The sequence below is a fragment of the Schistocerca cancellata genome, chromosome 5 (assembly GCF_023864275.1).
Source record: "Schistocerca cancellata isolate TAMUIC-IGC-003103 chromosome 5, iqSchCanc2.1, whole genome shotgun sequence".
In the NCBI taxonomy this organism is placed as follows: domain Eukaryota; kingdom Metazoa; phylum Arthropoda; class Insecta; order Orthoptera; family Acrididae; genus Schistocerca; species Schistocerca cancellata.
The window spans coordinates 365,407,114-365,427,780 of NC_064630.1; the positions used below are offsets into that span (position 1 = coordinate 365,407,114).

The 20,667-nt window shown below is 44.9% G+C and overlaps 1 protein-coding gene across 1 annotated transcript in view; it reads left to right on the forward strand.

The window, feature by feature from the left end:
* Positions 1-291: 291 nt before the first annotated feature.
* Positions 292-20,667, forward strand: part of LOC126188540 (facilitated trehalose transporter Tret1-like) — a 73,459-nt gene continuing 53,083 nt past the window's right edge. The window contains exon 1 of the mRNA XM_049930140.1: positions 292-331. Coding sequence (XP_049786097.1) covers positions 292-331 — 40 coding nt within the window. The remainder of the gene's footprint in view (positions 332-20,667) is intronic.

Below are 20,667 nucleotides of genomic sequence, written 5' to 3' on the forward strand. Positions count from 1 at the left end.
GCGTAGCAAGTACCAAGATGTGGCAAAGTACGGAAACATGAGTAAAAAGAGAAGGGCTACACGTGGAAGCAATTTTATCCGTCTAATGAGGCACTCCCTGCTATATAATGAGGTGTAAACAGTTTACTTTTGGGCTTCTGCCACGATAATGTGCTACCTACTTGTCTTTAAAATTACCTGTCCCTAGTGATAGCTGCAGATAAGGGAGATGGTTATCTGGTGTTCATATATACGAGATCGGGGTGCTGAAAAATTGATTGTAAACGGTAGCCGTACATACCAGAGGCCGGCATGCGTCGTCTTCAGCTGCAGCTGGTTGCCGCTGTAACAGGTGAGTCCTCCCACGTGGTGTCCTCATTCGGATCTGTGCATGTACTTTTTGTATTTTATTATTTATTTATTGCATTATATCCTGTTGCCTTTGATTTAAACACAAGGCTATATTCGTTCCTATATTAATTATTTCTATCAACAACAATTTTTTCCATACATTGACACCATTGTAAGAGTACAAAGAACGCCCATCAACATATTTTTTGCATCACCCTTTTCTATGCCCATGAATGGCATAGAAATTCAAAATTGGCATTGTTATATACGTATACACTGAGCTGACAGGAAGTACCTACTATTATCGTGTCGAACCTCCTTTCGCCCGTCATAGAGCAGGATCACGGCGTGCTATGGACTCAAGTCGTTGGAAGTCTCCAGCATAAATACTGTGTCATGCTGCCTCTACTGCCGTATACCTGTTGATAATTACGACAGGATTTCCGGTGCAGGATTTTGAGCACGAACTGACCTCTCAATTACGTCACATAAATGCACAACGTGATTTATGTCGGACGATCTGGGTGGCCAAATCATTCTCTCGAATTGTCCAGAATGTTCTTCAAACTAATCGCGAGACTCGGTGACATGGCGTATTGTTATACATAAAAGAATTCCATTGTTGTTCGGAGACATTCAGTCCATGTAGGACTACAAATGCTCTGCAAGTAGCCCAACATAACCATTTCCTGTAATGATCGGTTCTGTTGTACAAGAGGATCCAGTCCACTCCATCTAAAGCCGGCTGCTGTGACCGAGTGGTTCTTGGCGTTTCAGTCCGCAACCACGCTGCTGCTACAGTCGGAGGTTCGAATCCTACGTCGGACTTGGATGTGTGTGATATCCTTAGGTTGGTTAGGTTTAAGTAGTTCTAAGTCTAAGGCACTGATGACCTCAGATGTTAAGTCCCATAGTGCTTAGAGCCATTTGAACCATTTTTGAATGCACTCCATGTAAACACAGCCCACGCCATTATGGAGAGATCACCAGCATGCAAATTCCCCTTGTTGACAACGTGGGTCCGTGCCTTCGTGGGTCTGCGACATACTCGAAACCTACCATGAGCTCTTTTCACCTGGAAACGGCACTCATATAACCACACTACGGTTTTCCAGCCGTCTAGTGTCCAACTGATATGGCCACGAGCCCAGGAGAAGAGCTGTAGGTGATGTCGTGCTGTTAGCAAACGCAGTCGCATCGCTCGTTTGTTAGCATGCCAAATTTCACCGCACAGTCATAATGGATAAATTCGTCGAACGTCCCACACTGATTTCTGCAGTTATTTCACGCAGTGTTTCTTGTCCTTTAGCACTGATACGTCTACGCAAATGCCACTGCTCTCGGTCGTTCAGTGAAGGCCGTCAGCCACTGCATAGTCTATGGTGAGAGGAAACGTCTGAAATTTTGTATTTACGGTACACGCTTGACACTGTGCATATCGGAATACTGAATGCCCTAATGAATTCCGAAATGTAATGTCCCATAGGTCGAGCTCCAGCAACTATCCCGCGTCCAAAGTCTGTTAATTCTCTTCGTGAGGCCACAATCATGTAGGAAACCTTTTCACACGAATCACCGGAGTACAAATAATAGATCCGCCAATGTACTGCCTTTTTATACCTTGTGTACGAGATACTACCGCCACCTGTATATGTGGATATCGCTATTCCATTACTTTTGTCACCTCAGGGTATATTCACCCGCAATGTGTCCAGATCAGCAGAACAAACAACAAACGCTTGTGTGACCGCAAAGTCGGCTGTTTCCCATGGTTTTTTTTTTCACACTACTCCTGAGCAACATCAAAAGGTAGAGGAACGTCCCCTTGCTCGGATGCAGGCTTGAATCCATTGTGGTGTACCATCTATGATATCATCAAGCCAGTCCTGTTAGAAATGTCCCACTCTTCAGTGACTATCCTGTGTACGCTGTGCAAAGAATCGTACTTGCTTATTGTCGGCGTCCAAAAATAGCTCGTTTCAATCGACCCTTCACGTTTTCGACTAGGTTCGTGTAAGGGGAGCAGATGTGCCACTCAATTCTGGTAATCCTAGCATGCTGAACGAACGTGTTCGCGACAAAAGCTCGATAATCACGTGATTTATTATCTAGGAAGCGAAAATTGTCAGCAACATGTAGGCGACACAATCCCACTACTAGTAGCAGAATCTCGTTATAACTAATTCTACTATTAATAAAAACTACACCTACTACAGAGTCTACCCACAAGAACCGCGAGAGGTGTACGGTGGCCCAATGTACCGTAATTCCCCCAAGAACATCACTACATCACCGCCCTGTTGTACGTTTGTGACACAGTACTGCAGGCACTCGATATTACTGTACTGTCTCCAAACACGTTTTCCGCGATGATCAGGGTACAAACAGATCCGAGCTTCGTTAGTCAACAGCACCCAGCGCAAGTCTAGGGCTTTCAGCTGCACAATTTATTTTCAATCTGTAATTAAGGCCATGGTGTTGTGCTGTAAGATGTAATGTTCTCCGTGGTAGTCGTGAATGGAGATACGGATTATACAATCGCCTCCTAACAGTTTTATGCGATACATGACGTCCTGTTGCCATTATAATGGTAATTTAGTTCCGAAGCACTCAGCCCACTGTTTCTTTGGCACATGAGTCGTAGATATCGACCACCCTGTGTACACAGAAAATGTGCACGCGCTTTCAGTCTAATTGCTACAAATCTGTCAATTGTAGCCGATTTGACTCCAGTACACACGTCAAGCAACTTCCCTGGTTGACAAACCTTCTGTACGTAACATGATGGTGCGGGCTTTATCACCGGTCGCTATTGTCCTTCGTGGCAAAATGAACGTTCGCTCTATTGTTCCACAGGCGTCTCTAATGCGTGCCTGTTTGTGCTTTACTTTCAACTGAAATGCGGAAATGCATTAGAGTTCTGCGTTCTACCCGTAGGTAGCGCTCATGTTAACAGTGTGTATCTTTACAAACAATATCAAGGGTGGCCCTCCGATTGGTAGAGGAACGGCCACAGTAGTAACACAACTGCATGACATATCGAGATGATGCAATACTTTGGTTGCTGTGTGTTCATTATTACTTTTGCAGTTTTGCTTCTTATCGCCATAACTAATTCCACTATTAATAAAAACTACACCTACTACAGAATATAGCTCTGTCTACTACCACTAACATATCAGTTCTTGTCTACCATATTCCATAACTCATTGATTCATTCCCAAGTGCGTAGGCATACCCTGCCTTTTCCTTGGGCGCTGTGGAGGGCGTTGTGTTGGGATCTGTCTCTTCCGTTGTGCCCCGTTTCAGGGGCAAATAACTCCCCTTTTCTGAGGGAGCATCGTTGCTGTCGGTGGAGGAGTGCTGCCACAGTCCGCTGTGGCAGCACTGGTAGCGCTGGTCCTAGATTTTCGGGTGGCGGGACTCGGCCCACGCTGCATTTCCACTCTGGTGTTGTTACAATCCCCGTGCATGCAGAGTGGGTTGTACGTCTGTCGTAACTGTTGACCTCAGATATCTTCGCTGCGTTGTTTCTCGATCTTCTATCAACATCTTGCAGTGAATCGGTCGGGAGTTAATTGATAAGGTAATGTGCTACTCAAAAGTTTCTTCAAATACGCTCATGTTCAGGAAAAAAAACAGAGTACCTTGAACGACTAGAGATAGAATGTTCTTATGCACAGGACATGTACATTAGTATTTTCTGCAGAAATGATTAGCATTTCAGTCACTTCGATTCAAAAAATGGCTCTGAGCACTATGGGACTTAACATCTGAGGTCATCAGTCCCCTTTAACTTAAAACTACTTAAACCTAACTAACATAAAGACATCACACACATCCATGCCCGAGGCAGGACTCGAACCTGCGACGGTAGCAGTCACGCGGTTCCAGACTGAAACACTTAGAACCGATCACCCACACCGACCGGCCCACCTCGATTCAGCATGTTTCGTTCTGCTTGGTACGCACATGGGCCCTGATAACTTGTTCCATGCATGATGGTATGGCCGAGCATAAGGCGCAAATGGCTCCCTGTGATATACCCATCCATGCTGCATTCAGCTCGTTCCAAAGGACATCTGTAGTGGTCGGCGTTGGGTCACAGCGCTGCACCTGTCGTTTCACCATATCCCACACATTTTTGACTGACGACAAGTCTGATGTTCTAGCGGGCAAGGGCAAAAGGCTGACATCCTGTGATGTAAAGAAGACACGTGTTTGTCCAGAAACATGTGGTCGTGCGTTGACCTGCTGAAAATGTCGTCTGGGGTGTTGCACAGAGAAGGAACGGCTACTGGTCGCAGGATGTCACTCACGTAGGTCACACTGGTCGCAGTGCCCTGGATACGCACCAACTGTGATTTATTGTTGTACCCAATAGCACCCCACACCATAAGCCCTTGAGTGGGTGCTGTACATCCAGTGCAAAAGCAGCCACTGTGATGCCGATGCCGCTTCTCCTGTTTGCGGTGACCCAAAATTCAGTCATCATTTTTAAACGAACAGAACCTTGATTTGTCTGGAAACACTATATGATGCCATTCCTATCCCCAGTGACATGTTTCTGTATATTCGACAAAGGTGGACACAGAACTGGACGACGCGCACGTAACCCACGCCATGATGAACAGCAACGGACTCTCAGCCCTGATGGTGTACGATGTGTTACACTGTTCTACTATCGCACCAGAGCCGAGGAGGGCGCAGATCTGTCCTACAATGCCATTCGGATGAGGTGTCGATCTTCTCAGGGGGTGGTCTAGTTGGTGCGACCTGACCCATCTCGTCGTGTTCAATGGCCTTCCGTGAATCATTCTGCACACGCACGTTGCACTGCCGGAACACTTCGTCCCACATGAGCAACTATTTCCCGGATCGATGCATCACATCCTCTAAAGCTAATTATTCACACTCTGCCAAACTTATGATTTGGCGGTGCGGTTCGCGCATACGTCAGCACGGCATCCTGCACGTTTGCTCAAATCACACTGATTCATTACCTTCGATTTACAGCGACAACAAGAACCGCAGGCACATTTCATTAGTAGATGGTGTTGCGCCACGATACCGATGTTGACCTTGAGCCCGCGGACCGATATGGCTCAAATACTGATCATTTCTGCAGAACATACTAATGTACATGTTCTGTGAATCTGGACTTCCTATCTCTAGACGTTTAAGGTGTTATTTTTTTCTGAATATGAGTGTATCATTAGCACTATTGACCAAGATCTGTCACTTTGACTCGCAACGCAGTATCTCCTTGATATGGAGTCTCCATGGCGATTCAGTTGCTGCCGATCAGTATCAGCAATATCGGCATACAGCGGACATCCGCCAGTACGTAGCATAAGGCCCGTGACCCATTAAAAGATGTGGCAGGCCTCATTCGAAGCCTGTGTTTTATATTTGGGAGAAAACCGTAGGTGTACCTCGTTGTTTGGGCACCGTCAATTCATTTCTAATACACATGGAGGATATCACTAGGAGTTTGTTACTTGTTTGTGGCCTGTATTCATATTACACTACTGGCCATTAAAATTGCTACACCACGAAGATGAAGTGCTACAGGCGAGAAATTTAACCGACAGGAAGAAGATGCTGTGATATGCAAATGATTAGCTTTTCAGAGCATTCACACAAGGTTGGCGCCGGTGGCGACACCTACAACGTGCTGACATGAGGAAAGTTTCCAACCGATTTCTCATACACAAACAGCAGTTGACTGGCATTGCCTGGTGAACCGTTGTTGTGATGCCTCGTGTAAGGAGGAGAAATGCGCACCATCACGTTTCCGACTTTGATACAGGTCGGATTGTAGCATATCGCGATTGCGGTTTATTGTATCGCGACATTGCTGCTCGCGTTGGCCGAGATCCAATGACTTTTAGCAGAATATGGAATCGGTGGGTTCAGGAGGGTAATACGGAACGCCGTGTTGGATCCCAACGGCCTCGTATCACTAGCAGTCGAGATGACAGGCATCTTATCCGCATGGCTGTACGGATCGTGAAGCCACGTCTCGATCCCTGAGGCAACAGATGGGGACGTTTGCAAGACAACAACCATCTGCACGAACAGTTCGACGACGTTTGCAGCAGCATGGACTATCAGCTCGAAGACCATGGCTGCGGTTACCCTTGACGCTGTATCACAGACAGGAGCGCCTGCATTGGTGTACTCAACGACGAACCTGGGTGCACGAATGGCAAAACGTCATTTTTTCGGATGAATCCAGGTTCTGTTTACATCATCATGATGGTCGCATCAGTGTTTAGCGACATCACGGTGAACGCACATTGGAAGCGTGTATTCGTCATCGCCACACTGGCGTATCACCAGGCGTGATGGTGTGCGGTGCCATTGGTTACAAGTCTCGGTCACCTCTTGTTCTCATTGACGGCACTTTGAACAGTGGACGTAACATTTCAGATGTGTTAGACCCGTGGCTCTACCCTTCATTCGATCCCTGTGAATCCCTACATTTCAACGCACGTTGAAGGTCCTGTACGGGCCTTTCTGGATACAGAAAATGTTGGACTGATGCCCTGGCCAGCACATTCTTCAGATATCTCACGAATTGGAAACGTCCGGTCAATGGTGGCCGAGCAATTGGCTCGTCACAATACGGCAGTCACTACTCTTGATGAACTGTGGTATCGTGTTGAAGGTGCATGGTCAGCTGTACCTGTACACGCCATTCAAGCTCTGTTTGACTCAATGCCAAGGCGTATCAAGGCCGTTATTACGGCCAGAGGTGGTTGTTCTGGGTACTGTTTTCTCAGGATCTATGCGCCCAATTGCGTGAAAATGTAATCACATGTGAGTTTTAGTATCATATATTTGTCCAATGAATACCCGTTTATCATATGCATTTCTTCTTGATGTAGCAATTTTAATGGCCTGTAGCGTACATTCTACACTACATGATTTTCTTTTCAGCTGCACTACATGATTTTTCTTCAGCTAACACATCGCCGCTTTTTTTCGTTCCTGGAGATCGAGTGGACATATTCCAAGTATTACCTATGACGCCTCAACTGGCGCAGCACCAAAGGCTTCCGTCAATCGAAGAAGTATTTCTATTTGCACAATGTTAACTACTTGTGCTGGTGTTATGAGGAAATGTCTTTTGACCGAAGCTCTCGCACAGTATCACCTGATCGCAGTTAGGATGGCGTTGAGACATTTTCGTATTGTTTTCATTGGTAATTTGTAAACGTAACTGGCTAGGTTAATAAATTTGCTCGTCATATTCCTGCATCTCTTTCTCATTTATTCAATGCTGTTGTTGTTGTTGTTGTGGTCTTCAGTCCTGAGACTGGTTTGATGCAGCTCTCCATGCCAATCTAACCTACGCAAGCTCCTTCATCTCCCAGTACCTACTGCAACCTGCATCTTTCTGAATCTGCTTAGTGTATTCATCTCTTGGTCTCCCTCTACGATTTTTACCCTCCGCGCTGCCCTCCAATGCTAAATTTGTGATCCCTTGATGCCTCAGGACATGTCCTACCAACCGATCCCTTGTTCTAGTCCAGTTGTGCCACAAACTTCTCTTCTCCCCAATCCTATTCAATACCTCCTCATTAGTTACGTGATCTACCCACCTAATCTTCAACATTCTTCTGTAGCACCACATTTCGAAAGCTTCTATGCAATTCTTGTCCAAACTATTTACTGTCCATGTTTCACTTCCATACATGGCTTCACTCCATACAAATACTTTCAGAAACGACTTCCTGACACTTAAATCTATACTCGATGTTAACAAATTTCTCTTCTTCAGAAACGCTTTCCTTGCCATTGCCAGTCTACATTTTATATTCTGTCCACTTCGACCATCATCAGTTACTTTGCTCCCCAAATAGCAAAACTCCTTTACTACTTTAAGTGTCTCATTTCCTAATCTAATTCCCTCAGCATCACCCAACTTAATTCGACTACATTCCATTATCCTTGTTTATCATCAAAATGTTCGTCTTATATCCTCCCTTCAAGACACTGTCCATTCTGTTCAACTGCTCTTCCAAGTCCTTTGCTGTCTCTGACAGAATTACAATGTCATCGGCGAACCTCAACGTTTCTATTTCTTCTCCATGGATTTTAATACCTACTCCGAATTTTTCTTTTGTTTCCTTTACCGCTTGCTCAATATACAGATTGAATAACATCGGGGAGAGGCTACAACCCTGTCTCACTCCCTTCCCAACCACTGCTTCCCTTTCATGCCCCTCGACTCTTATAACTACCATCTGGTTTCTGTACAAATTGTAAATAGCCTTTCGCTCCCTGTATTTTACCCCTGCCACCTTTAGAATTTGAAAAAGAGTATTCCAGTAAACATTGTCAAAAGCTTTCTCTAAGTTTACAAATGCTAGAAACGTAGGTTTGCATTTCCTTAATCTTTCTTCTAAGATAAGTCGTAAGTCAGTATTGCCGCACGTGTTCCAGTATTTCTACGGAATCCAAACTGATCTTCCCCGAGGTCGGTTTCTACCAGTTTTTCCATTCGTCTGTAAATAATTCGTGTTAGTATTTTGCAGCTGTGACTTATTAAACTGATAGTTCGGTAATTTTCACATCTGTGAACACCTGCTTTCTTTGGGATTGGAATTATTATATTCTTCTTGAAGTCTGAGGGTATTTCGCCTGACTCGTACATCTTGCTCACCAGATGGTAGAGTTTTGTCAGGACGTGCTCTCCCAAGGCCGTCAGTAGTTCAAATGGGCTGTTGTCTACTCCCGGAGCCTTGTTTCGACTCAGGTCTTTCAGTGCTCTGTCAAACTCTTCACGCAGTATCGTATCTCCCATTTCATCTTCATCTACATCCTCTTCCATTTCCATAATATTGTCCTCAAGTACATATAGACCCTCTATATACTTTCTGCTTTCCCCTCTTTGCTTAGAACTGGGTTTCCATCTGAGCTCTTGATATTCATACAAGTGGCTCTCTTTTCTGCAAAGGTCTCTTGAATTTTCCTGTAGGCTGTATCTATCTTACCCCTAGTGAGATAAGCCTCCACATCTTTACAATTGTCCTCTAGCCATGCCTGCTTAGCCATTTTGCACTTCCTGTCGATCTCATTTTTGAAACGTTTGTATTCCTTTTTGCCAGCTTCATTTACTGCATTTTATATTTTCTCCTTTCATCAATTAAATTCAATATTTCTTCTGTTACCCAAGGATTTCTACTAGCCCTCGTCTTTCTACCTACTTTATCCTCTGCTGCCTTCTTTACTTCATCCCTCAGAGCTACCCATTTGTCTTCTACTGTATTTTTTCCCCCCTCCCTGTCAATTGTTCCCTTATGCTCTCCCTGAAACTCTGTACAACCTGCGGTTTAGTCAGTTTATCCAGGTTCCATCTCCTTAAATTCCAACCTTTTTGCAATTTCTTCAGTTTTAATCTACAGTTCATAACCAATAGATTGTGGTCAGAGTCCACATCTGCCCCTGGAAATGTCCTACAATTTAAAACCTGGTTCCTAATCTCTGTCTTACCATTATATAATCTACACTCCTGGAAATGGAAAAAAGAACACATTCACACCGGTGTGTCAGACCCACCATACTTCCTCCGGACACTGCGAGAGGGCTGTACAAGTAATTATCACACGCACGGCACAGCGGACACACCAGGAACCGCGGTGTTGGCCGTCGAATGGCGCTAGCTGCGCAGCATTTGTGCACCGCCGCCGTCAGTGTCAGCCAGTTTGCCGTGGCATACGGAGCTCCATCGCAGTCTTTAACACTGGTAGCATGCCGCGACAGCGTGGACGTGAACCGTATGTGCAGTTGACGGACTTTGAGCGAGGGCGTATAGTGGACATGCGGGAGGCCGGGTGGACGTACCGCCGAATTGCTCAACACGTGGGGCGTGAGGTCTCCACAGTACATCGATGTTGTCGCCAGTGGTCGGCGGAAGGTGCACGTGCCCGTCGACCTGGGACCGGACCGCAGCGACGCACGGATGCACGCCAAGACCGTAGGATCCTACGCAGTGCCGTAGGGGACCGCACCGCCACTTCCCAGCAAATTAGGGACACTGTTGCTCCTGGGGTATCGGCGAGGACCATTCGCAACCGTCTCCATGAAGCTGGGCTACGGTCCCGCACACCGTTAGGCCGTCTTCCGCTCACGCCCCAACATCGTGCAGCCCGCCTCCAGTGGTGTCGCGACAGGCGTGAATGGAGGGACGAATGGAGACGTGTCGTCTTCAGCGATGAGAGTCGCTTCTGCCTTGGTGCCAATGATGGTCGTATGCGTGTTTGGCGCCGTGCAGGTGAGCGCCACAATCAGGACTGCATACGACCGAGGCACACAGGGCCAACACCCGGCATCATGGTGTGGGGAGCGATCTCCTACACTGGCCGTACACCACTGGTGATCGTCGAGGGGACACTGAATAGTGCACGGTACATCCAAACCGTCATCGAACCCATCGTTCTACCATTCCTAGACCGGCAAGGGAACTTGCTGTTCCAACAGGACAATGCATGTCCGCATGTATCCCGTGCCACCCAACGTGCTCTAGAAGGTGTAAGTCAACTACCCTGGCCAGCAAGATCTCCGGATCTGTCCCCCATTGAGCATGTTTGGGACTGGATGAAGCGTCGCCTCACGCGGTCTGCACGTCCAGCACGAACGTTGGTCCAACTGAGGCGCCAGGTGGAAATGGCATGGCAAGCCGTTCCACAGGACTACATCCAGCATCTCTACGATCGTCTCCATGGGAGAATAGCAGCCTGCATTGCTGCGAAAGGTGGATATACACTGTACTAGTGCCGACATTGTGCATGCTCTGTTGCCTGTGTCTATGTGCCTGTGGTTCTGTCAGTGTGATCATGTGATGTATCTGACCCCAGGAATGTGTCAATAATGTTTCCCCTTCCTGGGACAATGAATTCACGGTGTTCTTATTTCAATTTCCAGGAGTGTATCTGATACCTTTTAGTATCTCCAGGATTCTTCCATGTATACAACCTTCTTTTATGATTCTTGAACCACGTGTTAGCTATGATTAAGTTATGCTATGTGCAAAATTCTAACAAACGGCTTCCTCTTTCGTTTCTTGGCCCCAATCCATATACACCTACTATGTTTCCTTCTCTCCCTTTTCCTACTGTCGAATTCCAGTCACCCGTGACTATTAAATTTTCGTCTCCCTTCACTACCTGAATAATTTCTTTTATCTCATCGTACATTTCTTCAATTTCTTCGTCATCTGAGAGCTAGTTGCCATATAAACTTGTACTACTGTAGTAGGGTTGGGCTTCGTGTCTATCTTGGCCACAATAATACGTTCACTATGCTGTTTGTAGTAGCTTACCCGCAATCCTATTTTTTTATTCATTATTAAACCTGCTCCTGCATTACCCCTATTTGATTTTGTATTTATAGCCCTGTATTCACCTGACCAGAACTCTTGTTCCTCGTGCCACCGAACTTCACTAATTCCCACTATATCTAATTTTAACCTATCTATTTCCCTTTTTAAATTTTCTAACCTATCTGCCCGATTAAGGGATCTGACATTCCACGCTCCGATCCGTAGAATGCCAGTTTTCTTTCTCCTGATAACGACGTCCTCTTGAGTAGTCCCCGCCCGGAGATCCGAATGGGGGACTATTTTACCTCCGGAATATTTTATCCAAGAGGACGGCATCATCATTTAACCATACAGTAAAGCTGCATGCACTCGGGAAAAATTACGGCTGTAGTTTCCCCTTGCTTTCAGCCGTTCGCAGTACCACAACAGCAAGGCCGTTTTGGTTAATGTTACGAGGCCAGATCAGTCAATCATCCAGACTGTTGCCCCTGCAACTACTGGAAAGACTGCTGCCCCACTATACCCCTCCGTTGTTGTTGCACCTATGGTACAGCTATCTGTATCGTTGAGGCACGCAAGCCTCCCCACCAACTGCAAGGTCCATGGTTCATGGGGGGAGGATTTATTCAATATGTACACTATAATTTTGTCTCTCGTCCAGAATGAGATCTAGGTATCTGGTGACGGATTTTTCCTTCATGGACCTGTTGCTTAATTTCATGAACGGGCCTCTTAAAAGGCTCCATTTTACCTTTGCCTTCGTGGTGGAAGACACAGGATGGGTGGTGGCTTAGAGTCACTGATCACCAGTGTTAGCACCAAATGTGCCGGATTCAGTTGCAAACCCATCCACAGTGTCTCATGAAGTGAGGGCACGCGACACTGTTGATGATCTGACTGTCGGATGGGGATGCTAAGCTCGGCGACCCCATTGATGCTCTTCGAGAGGAGTAGGTTATGTGTCGACACCCAGTTTCACCCCCTCCCCCCCTCTCATCATCTCCAACACCAACATGACAGTTCACTATGCACACACACTTCCTACAGTCACCTACACTTAACAGATACGCACACGGCTCTCATACATCGCGAAGGAAAGGTGCATGCGGACGCGAAAGATAGGGAAAACCTTTCCAGTTAGGCGGCTGTACCTGACCTTCGGGGTCTCGCAGCCATTTATGGCACACGACTTTACTTTTATCAATATGTACGCAGCCTTTACAGGTGTAACAGACAATTGAAGTCCTAGGCAACACTGACGTAATTGTTGTGCTGTGTAGCACCCATATTCCAGGGTGCCTCTGCAGCTCCCCTTCACACGACCATCAGGTCATCGGCATGTGCCTTACACCAGACCGCTTCATTACCCTGCAGCTTACCCAACATCGGTTCGAGTACAGTGTCTCAGAAGGCAAGTCCACATATGGATCCCTGTGGACAGGCTTTCAAAATGTGTGTTGTAAGGCTCTTTCCTGGGCAAGACAGAGTTGCTTTTATATTTTGACGCTCCGAACAGTTGTACAACCATAAGTGCTTTCTGCTGACTTTCCTCTTTTGAATCCATACTGTTGGGCGTTCATTCCATGAATAAGTCGTTTCTCTTATAGTCTCCCACCTAGCATTCTCCAGGCCTTTCCCTAAGGTATCGAGAGGGCAAATTGGTCTACAGAAATTTTGAGTTAGGGGATCATTGTTTTCAGCCGTTTTCAGGAGAATGACAGTTGTTTTCTTCCATATATCTGATATTTTTCCTGCAATAAACACACGGTGTAAAAAATATAAACTTACGTGCATATGTTGGGCATGTAGAACTACAGCAGTGATGCCGTCAGCCCGTTGATTTATTCACTTTCACTTTCAGGATTTCTATCCTCACATTCCCTTCCGAAAGTGTACAAACTATCCGGTCTCCACAGTATGGTTTCCCACTTTTGTTCCGCATTTCTTTCCCTTCATCAAATTCTTCTACCACACAAACCCTCGAAAGAGAATGTCCATCAGTAATTGCGTAGATTGCCACCAGTTGTTATGCTTCCGTATGCGTGTTTTAGGATTGACACCGTCGGAGATTTTAACTTTTGACAGACGGTTTTATATGGCGCACTCTGTGGGTCAAGATGTAGGTTCTGTGCCACGAATCTGTTACAGCTCGCTTTTCTTCTCTGCCGCAAGCAGTCTTCAAACTGCTGTTTAAAGTCTCTGTATCTGCCGAGTTCGGGAACTCTTCCTTCCGTAGTGCGGCCTTTCATGTAGAGTCTTCTTGTCCTTACATCTGTTCTCAGTCTTTGGAGACTCCCGTTCTATGGTACTTAGAAACTCCAGTCTGTCCGTCTTATGACTGGTATTGTGACTTTCAAGCAGATGTACTGTGGTCAAGAGTTCTTGAGCATCGGTGTCCTCTTTGCCAGCCTCTTCCACCGGATTGGGAAGCGGACAATGAACCTCAGTCCCAATCGGCTTCCATTATGTAGTATCGTATCTCTAACGTATCTGATGCATCGTAGTCTCTGAGTTCATTTCTACAAGAATCAACTATACGGATTATAATTCTTCCAACTTTCTAGGTTATGGTCGTCCTAATAGCATATTCGTTTAGCTATAGCGGTGTCTACATTCGACTACACACAGCCCTCCCTTAATATGTGGCCAGATTTTCACTTCTGTCTGTCATTCCCATATTTAATTCCATTCTGGCTTCGCTTCAGGATACGCTTCGGCGATTTGGTTAAGAAACATTTCAGCATCCTCCGTACAGCCTGGATCTTTCACCGTAATGTTTTCACACCGTTGGCAACACGATGAAAACGTGCTTGGACGTCGCTTTCAGTCGGATGACGAAGTCCCAGAGAGGGTGTGGCTATGGATCCGTTAGCGGCCGACATCGTTCCATGAAGCAGGAATTGGTCGTTGTGTCTCCCACTGGCATAAACGTCTCAACGCGTGTGATGGTTACTTTTGAATGGAACCATTCCATGGTCCCGGTGTGACGGGTGTTCTGTTTTCATTTGACTACCCCTTATAGCACGTATAAAACGAAGGCAGCGAAGTATTACCTGTAGCTTGTACAGAAACCGGACTGTACTTCGAACAATCGAAGGACTTGGAATACAAGCAGTAGCTGAGAAGGGAATGGAACGAGGTTTTAGCATATCCCCGATAGTATCCAACCTGTGCATTGGGCAAGAAGTGGAGGAAAACAAGGAGAAATTGAAATTGAGGGAGATGAAATAATACTGATGAGGTTTGCTGATGGCACAGTAATTCTCTCAAACGGAAAAATGACTTGGAGCAGCAGTTGAGTGGAATAGATAGTGCCTTGGAAAGAGGTTATACAATGAGCATCGACGACAGAAAGCATCGATAATAGGATGCAAACGTGCAGGCGTGCTAAGGGGATTTCTTTGGAAAATGAGACACTACTGAATGTAGTAGATGTATTTTGCTATATGAGCAGGAGTATAACTGATGATGGACGAAGTAGAGAAAATGTAAGATACAGATCGTGCAGTAGCAACAGAAGCGCTTCTTAGAAAAACTGGTTAACATCCAAAACAAATTTGAATATTAGGAAGTATGTAGTGAGGATATTTGCATGGAGTAAGGCCACGTTAAGAACTGAAACTTGGACGATAGCTCAGGTAAGAAGTGAATAAAGTTCAGTCGCCAGCTGCACAACTATTAATTTATTTCACTTTACCGGTTGCAACAGATTAATCTGTCATCTTCAGAAGTTTAATATTACTTTGTCAGATGTCAATATCTTCTTCACAAATGAATAATTCCATGGCATATCAAAAACCGAACATATTGTATGTGATAACAATAAATACAGATTGGTAACTTTCAGTGAATGTGCTAGCAGTTGGATTTGACTATGTGAACATCATCATCATCATCATCATTTAAGACTGATTATGCCTTTCAGCGTTCAGTCTGGAGCATAGCCCCCCTTATACAGTTCCTCCATGATCCCCTATTCAGTGCTAACATTGGTGCCTCTTCTGATGTTAAACCTATTACTTCAAAATCATTCTTAACCGAATCCAGGTACCTTCTCCTCGGTCTACCCCGACTCCTCCTACCCTCTACTGCTGAATCCATGAGTCTCTTGGGTAACCTTGCTTCTCCCATGCGTGTAACATGACCCCACCATCTAAGCTTGTTCGCCCTGACTGCTACATCTATAGAGTTCATTCCCAGTTTTTCTTTGATTTCCTCATTGTGTACACCCTCCTGCCATTGTTCCCATCTACTAGTACCTGCAATCATCCTAGCTACTTTCATATCCGTAACCTCAACCTTGTTGATAAGGTAACCTGAATCCACCCAGCTTTCGCTCCCATACAACAAAGTTGGCCGAAAGATTGAACGGTGCACAGATAACTTAGTCTTGGTACTGACTTCCTTCTTGCAGAAGAGAGTAGATCGTAGCTGAGCACTCACTGCATTAGCTTTGCTACACCTCGCTTCCAGTTCTTTCACTATGTTGCCATCCTGTGAGAATATGCATCCTAAGTACTTGAAACCATCCACCTGTTCTAACTTTGTTCCTCCTATTTGGCACTCAATCCATTTATTTTCTTTCCCACTGACATTACTTTCGTTTTGGAGATGCTAATCTTCATACCATAGTCCTTACATTTCTGATCTAGCTCTGCAATATTACTTTGCAAACTTTCAATCGAATCTGCCATCACAACTAAGTCATCCGCATATGCAAGACTGCTTATTTTGTGTTCACATATCTTAATCTCACCCAGCCAGTCCATTGTTTTCAACATATGATCCATAAATAATATGAACAACAGTGGAGACAGGTTGCAGCCTTGTCTTACCCCTGAAACTACTCTGAACCATGAACTCAATTTACCGTCAACTTTAACTGCTGCCTGACTATCCATGTAAAGACCTTTAATTGCTTGCAAAAGTTTGCCTCCTATTCCATAATCTTGTAGAACAGACAATAACTTCCTCCTAGGAACCCGGTCATATGCCTTTTCTAGATCTATAAAGCATAGATACAATTCCCTGTTCCACTCATAACACTTCTCCATTATTTGCCGTAAGCTAAAGATCTGGTCCTGACAACCTCTAAGAGGCCTAAACCCACACTGATTTTCATCCAATTGGTCCTCAACTAATACTCGCACTTTCCTTTCAACAATACCTCAGAAGATTTTACCCACAACGCTGATTAAAGAGATACCTCTGTAGTTGTTACAATCTTTTCTGTTTCCATGTTTAAAGATTGGTGTGATTACTGCTTTTGTCCAGTCTGATGGAACCTGTCCCGACTCCCAGGCCATTTCAATTATCCTGTGTAGCCATTTAAGACCTGACATTCCACTGTATTTGATGAGTTCCGACTTAATTTCATCCACCCCAGCCGCTTTATTGCACTGTAATCTATTGACCATTTTTTCCACTTCCTCAAATGTGATCCTATTTCCATCATCATTCCTATCCCATTCTACCTCGAAATCTGACACATTACTGATCACATTTTCACCTACATTGAGCAACTCTTCAAAATATTCCTTCCATCTGCCCAAGGCATCCACAGGATTCACCAGCAGTTTTCCTGACCTGTCCAAAATACTTGTCATTTCCTTCTTACCTCCCTTTCGAAGACTGCTAATTACACTCCAGAATGGTTTTCCAGCAGCTTGACCCATAGTCTCCAACCTGTTTCCAAAGTCTTCCCACGATTTCTTCTTGGATGCTGCAATTATCTGTTTGGCTTTGTTTCTTTCTTCAACATAACTTTCTCTGTCTACCTGGGTTCTGGTATGTAGCCATTTTTGATACGCCTTCTTTTTCCTTTTACAGGCTGCCTTGACTGTATCATTCCACCAAGCTGTTTGCTTCATCCTACTTTTACACACTACTGTTCCAAGACATTCTTTAGCCACTTCTAGTATTGTGTCCCCGTACCTTGTCCATTCCTTTTCCAATGACTGTAATTGACTACATGCAACTAACTGGTACCTGTCTGAGATCGCTGTTATGTACTTGTGCCTGATTTCCTTATCCTGAAGTTTCTCCACTCTTATCCTCCTACATATGGACCTGACCTCCTGCACTTTCGGCCTCACAATCCCAATGTCACTGCAGATTAAATAATGATCAGTGTCATCAAAGAATCCCCTGAATACACGTGTGTCCCTCACAGCCTTCCTGAATTCCTGATCTGTTATTATATAGTCAATGACAGATCTGGTTCCCCTGCCTTCCCAAGTATACCGGTGAATGTCCTTATGTTTAAAAAAGGAGTTTGTGATTACTAAGCCCATATTGGCACAGAAATCCAAGAGTTGTTTCCCGTTCCTGTTGGCCTCCATATCCTCTCCAAATTTACCCATAACCTTTTCATACCCTTCTGTTCGATTTCCAATCCTGGCGTTAAAATCACCCATGAGCAGAACACTGTCCTTGTCCTTTACTCTAACAACTACATCACTGAGTGCCTCATAAAAACTATCCATCTTATCTTGATCTGTCCCTTCACAATGCGAATATACTGACACAATCCTAATTTTCTTGCTAGACACTGTCAAATCTATCCACATCAGTCGTTCGTTTACATACCTTATTGCAACTACGCTGGGTTCCATTTCTTTCCTGATGTAAAGCCCTACACCCCATTGTGCTATTCCTGCTTTGACGCCTGACAGGTAGACCTTGTATTCTCCCACTTCCTCTTCTTTCTCACCCCTTACCCGAATGTCACTAACAGCTAAAACGTCCAACCCCATCTTACTTGCAGCCTCTGCCAGCTCTACCTTCTTCCGAGAGTAGCCCCCACTGATATTAATAGCTCCCCATCTCATTACCATTTGTTTGCCAAGTCGTATCTTAGGAGTCCCTGGTTTGTCAGTTAGAGGTGGGACTCCGTCACCTCCAAAGGTCCGAGGCATTTTGCTCTGATTATTGCCAGCATCATATTTAGAGTATCAGGGAAGCAGGTTGCTAGCCTTACTTGCCCCGAGTCCCATTGGGTTTTACCCCCAACGGCTGAGGGACTAACCGGTGGATTTGGTAGTCTTTGCCGTATGAGCACAAAGGTGACCACGACTCAGAATATGTCCGAGATGCCCAGCCTTATTCCAAAGTAACTGGTATCCCGACTGTCGGGACCACTTACTTGGCCACTCATACGTTGCCCGTGGTTCATGAACTAGGACATGACTACAGGAACCCACACCATGAACCACATGTGAACAAATGTGATTTATTTACTGAAAGTTATTAGTCTATGTTTATAAATATCACATATCATATGAAAATTTTCGAGTATAATGTCATGGCATTATACTCCTGTGAAGAAAATATTGACTTCTGCTAAACCAGTACTAACGGGAGGTTTACTACCTTCGGTCCGAAAAAAGGATGTCCTTTGAGAATTTTTTTCTCGGGATGTGCTACAGATATCAATGTCAAATTTGGTCAAAATGTTTATTTATATTTTCTCTACAAACTGGAATTTATTTGACTGGAAATGTCGAAGATCCAAGGCGGACGTGCCGTCGGAACGAAACAAAATTTCGACGTAGACCTCCACGCGCGGTATGTCACAGGTCAGCCAGCTCGTCTGGAATCAAAATTGAGTTGACGTTAGCGAAGTATGTAAAATTCTTTAGGAATTGTACCTCGCTTAAGTTATTTGGACCATAGCAAACAAAATGGCAGCCATTTGAAAAAAAAGGGTTTTTTATCGATTTTTCGACTTTGTCGGCCAAGTAAAAATATTTATAGTTGATGGATCGGAATAAAACTGGTACAACTTCTAGACAATTTAGTTAGCTTCGTCGGAAACAAAGAATCATCCCAATCGGTTCACTATATTTGAAGTTACCATACCGCGCGATAAAAAGAAAGTTATTTCGAGAAAAACGCGTTCGAAGCTTTGACTACATATAAACGCAATATTATGCAACTTACGTTCAATCTGCTGTTCCGGGTCCATAAACTAGTCCTTCTCTTCCTCATACAGGTCGTTCTGCTCGATCTGGGCATCCTGCGCTGCTCCAGAGTCGCTCGTACGGCCGGTGACAAACGGTTTTCGGCCGCTTGAATCAGGTGGTCGTCCGAATGCTGGGCAAACTGCGTCGGATATAGTCCCAGGGTGACGTCCATCGTTGACATGGTCTTCAGAATTGCTGAATACCCTTCGTTGAAGCTGCTCACTGCCAGGGAAGTGGCAGTCTCCAGAGTCTTCGCACCAGAATGCAAATGCTTGGAGCTAACTTCCAAACACATGCGTTCAAACTTTCATTTGAATTTTGTGTGTTTCCTCCCAAGCACCGGTACAATAACTCGTCCTCCAAAAAGGCCTCGTAGGTCAGATAAATCACTTTTTGTAACTTCTTTGGACAGTGGCTGGTCATGTTGATATTCGTTCAGATGTCCGGTAGCATCTGCAATGCGTCACTTGCACCAACTAGTTACCTCAGCTGGACAATTCTGGTGTTGTGGGTGGTCATCCGTCGAACACTTGTGGAAATACGTTGCCCAAATTGCCTTCTTCATCTGTTCCACCGAATTGGAATGCCGTCGGATTAGCAAGCCGTAGTGCGTCGTAAGCTCCTTGATCACTTTATCAGTTTTAGTCATGGACAAGCACATAGAATAATTATTTGCGGCTACAAAGTCGAAATTCACGAGAAAAACTAGTGCGTGAAAAAGGCCGATTTCAGGCAGGTGCATTATTTTGTTCAACCGCGAATAACAAACATTTCCGTATTCGGAAAAAAACGCTTCAGAGGTGGATTCTACTTTTATGGATCCAAAAATGCAATTTAAAAAAAATCGATTTTTGAACCAAAAGATAGTAAAACCTCCCCTTAAGCTTCTCAGGGTCAGAACTTCTTGGTAACGAATACGCAATTAATAAATGTGAAACTGCGACATAACAACGACGGTAGCTGATGGAAATCCGTTTCGAATTTCTCTGTACATTGAAATTTCCTGGCGGATTAAAACTGTGTGCTGGAGCGAGACTCTAA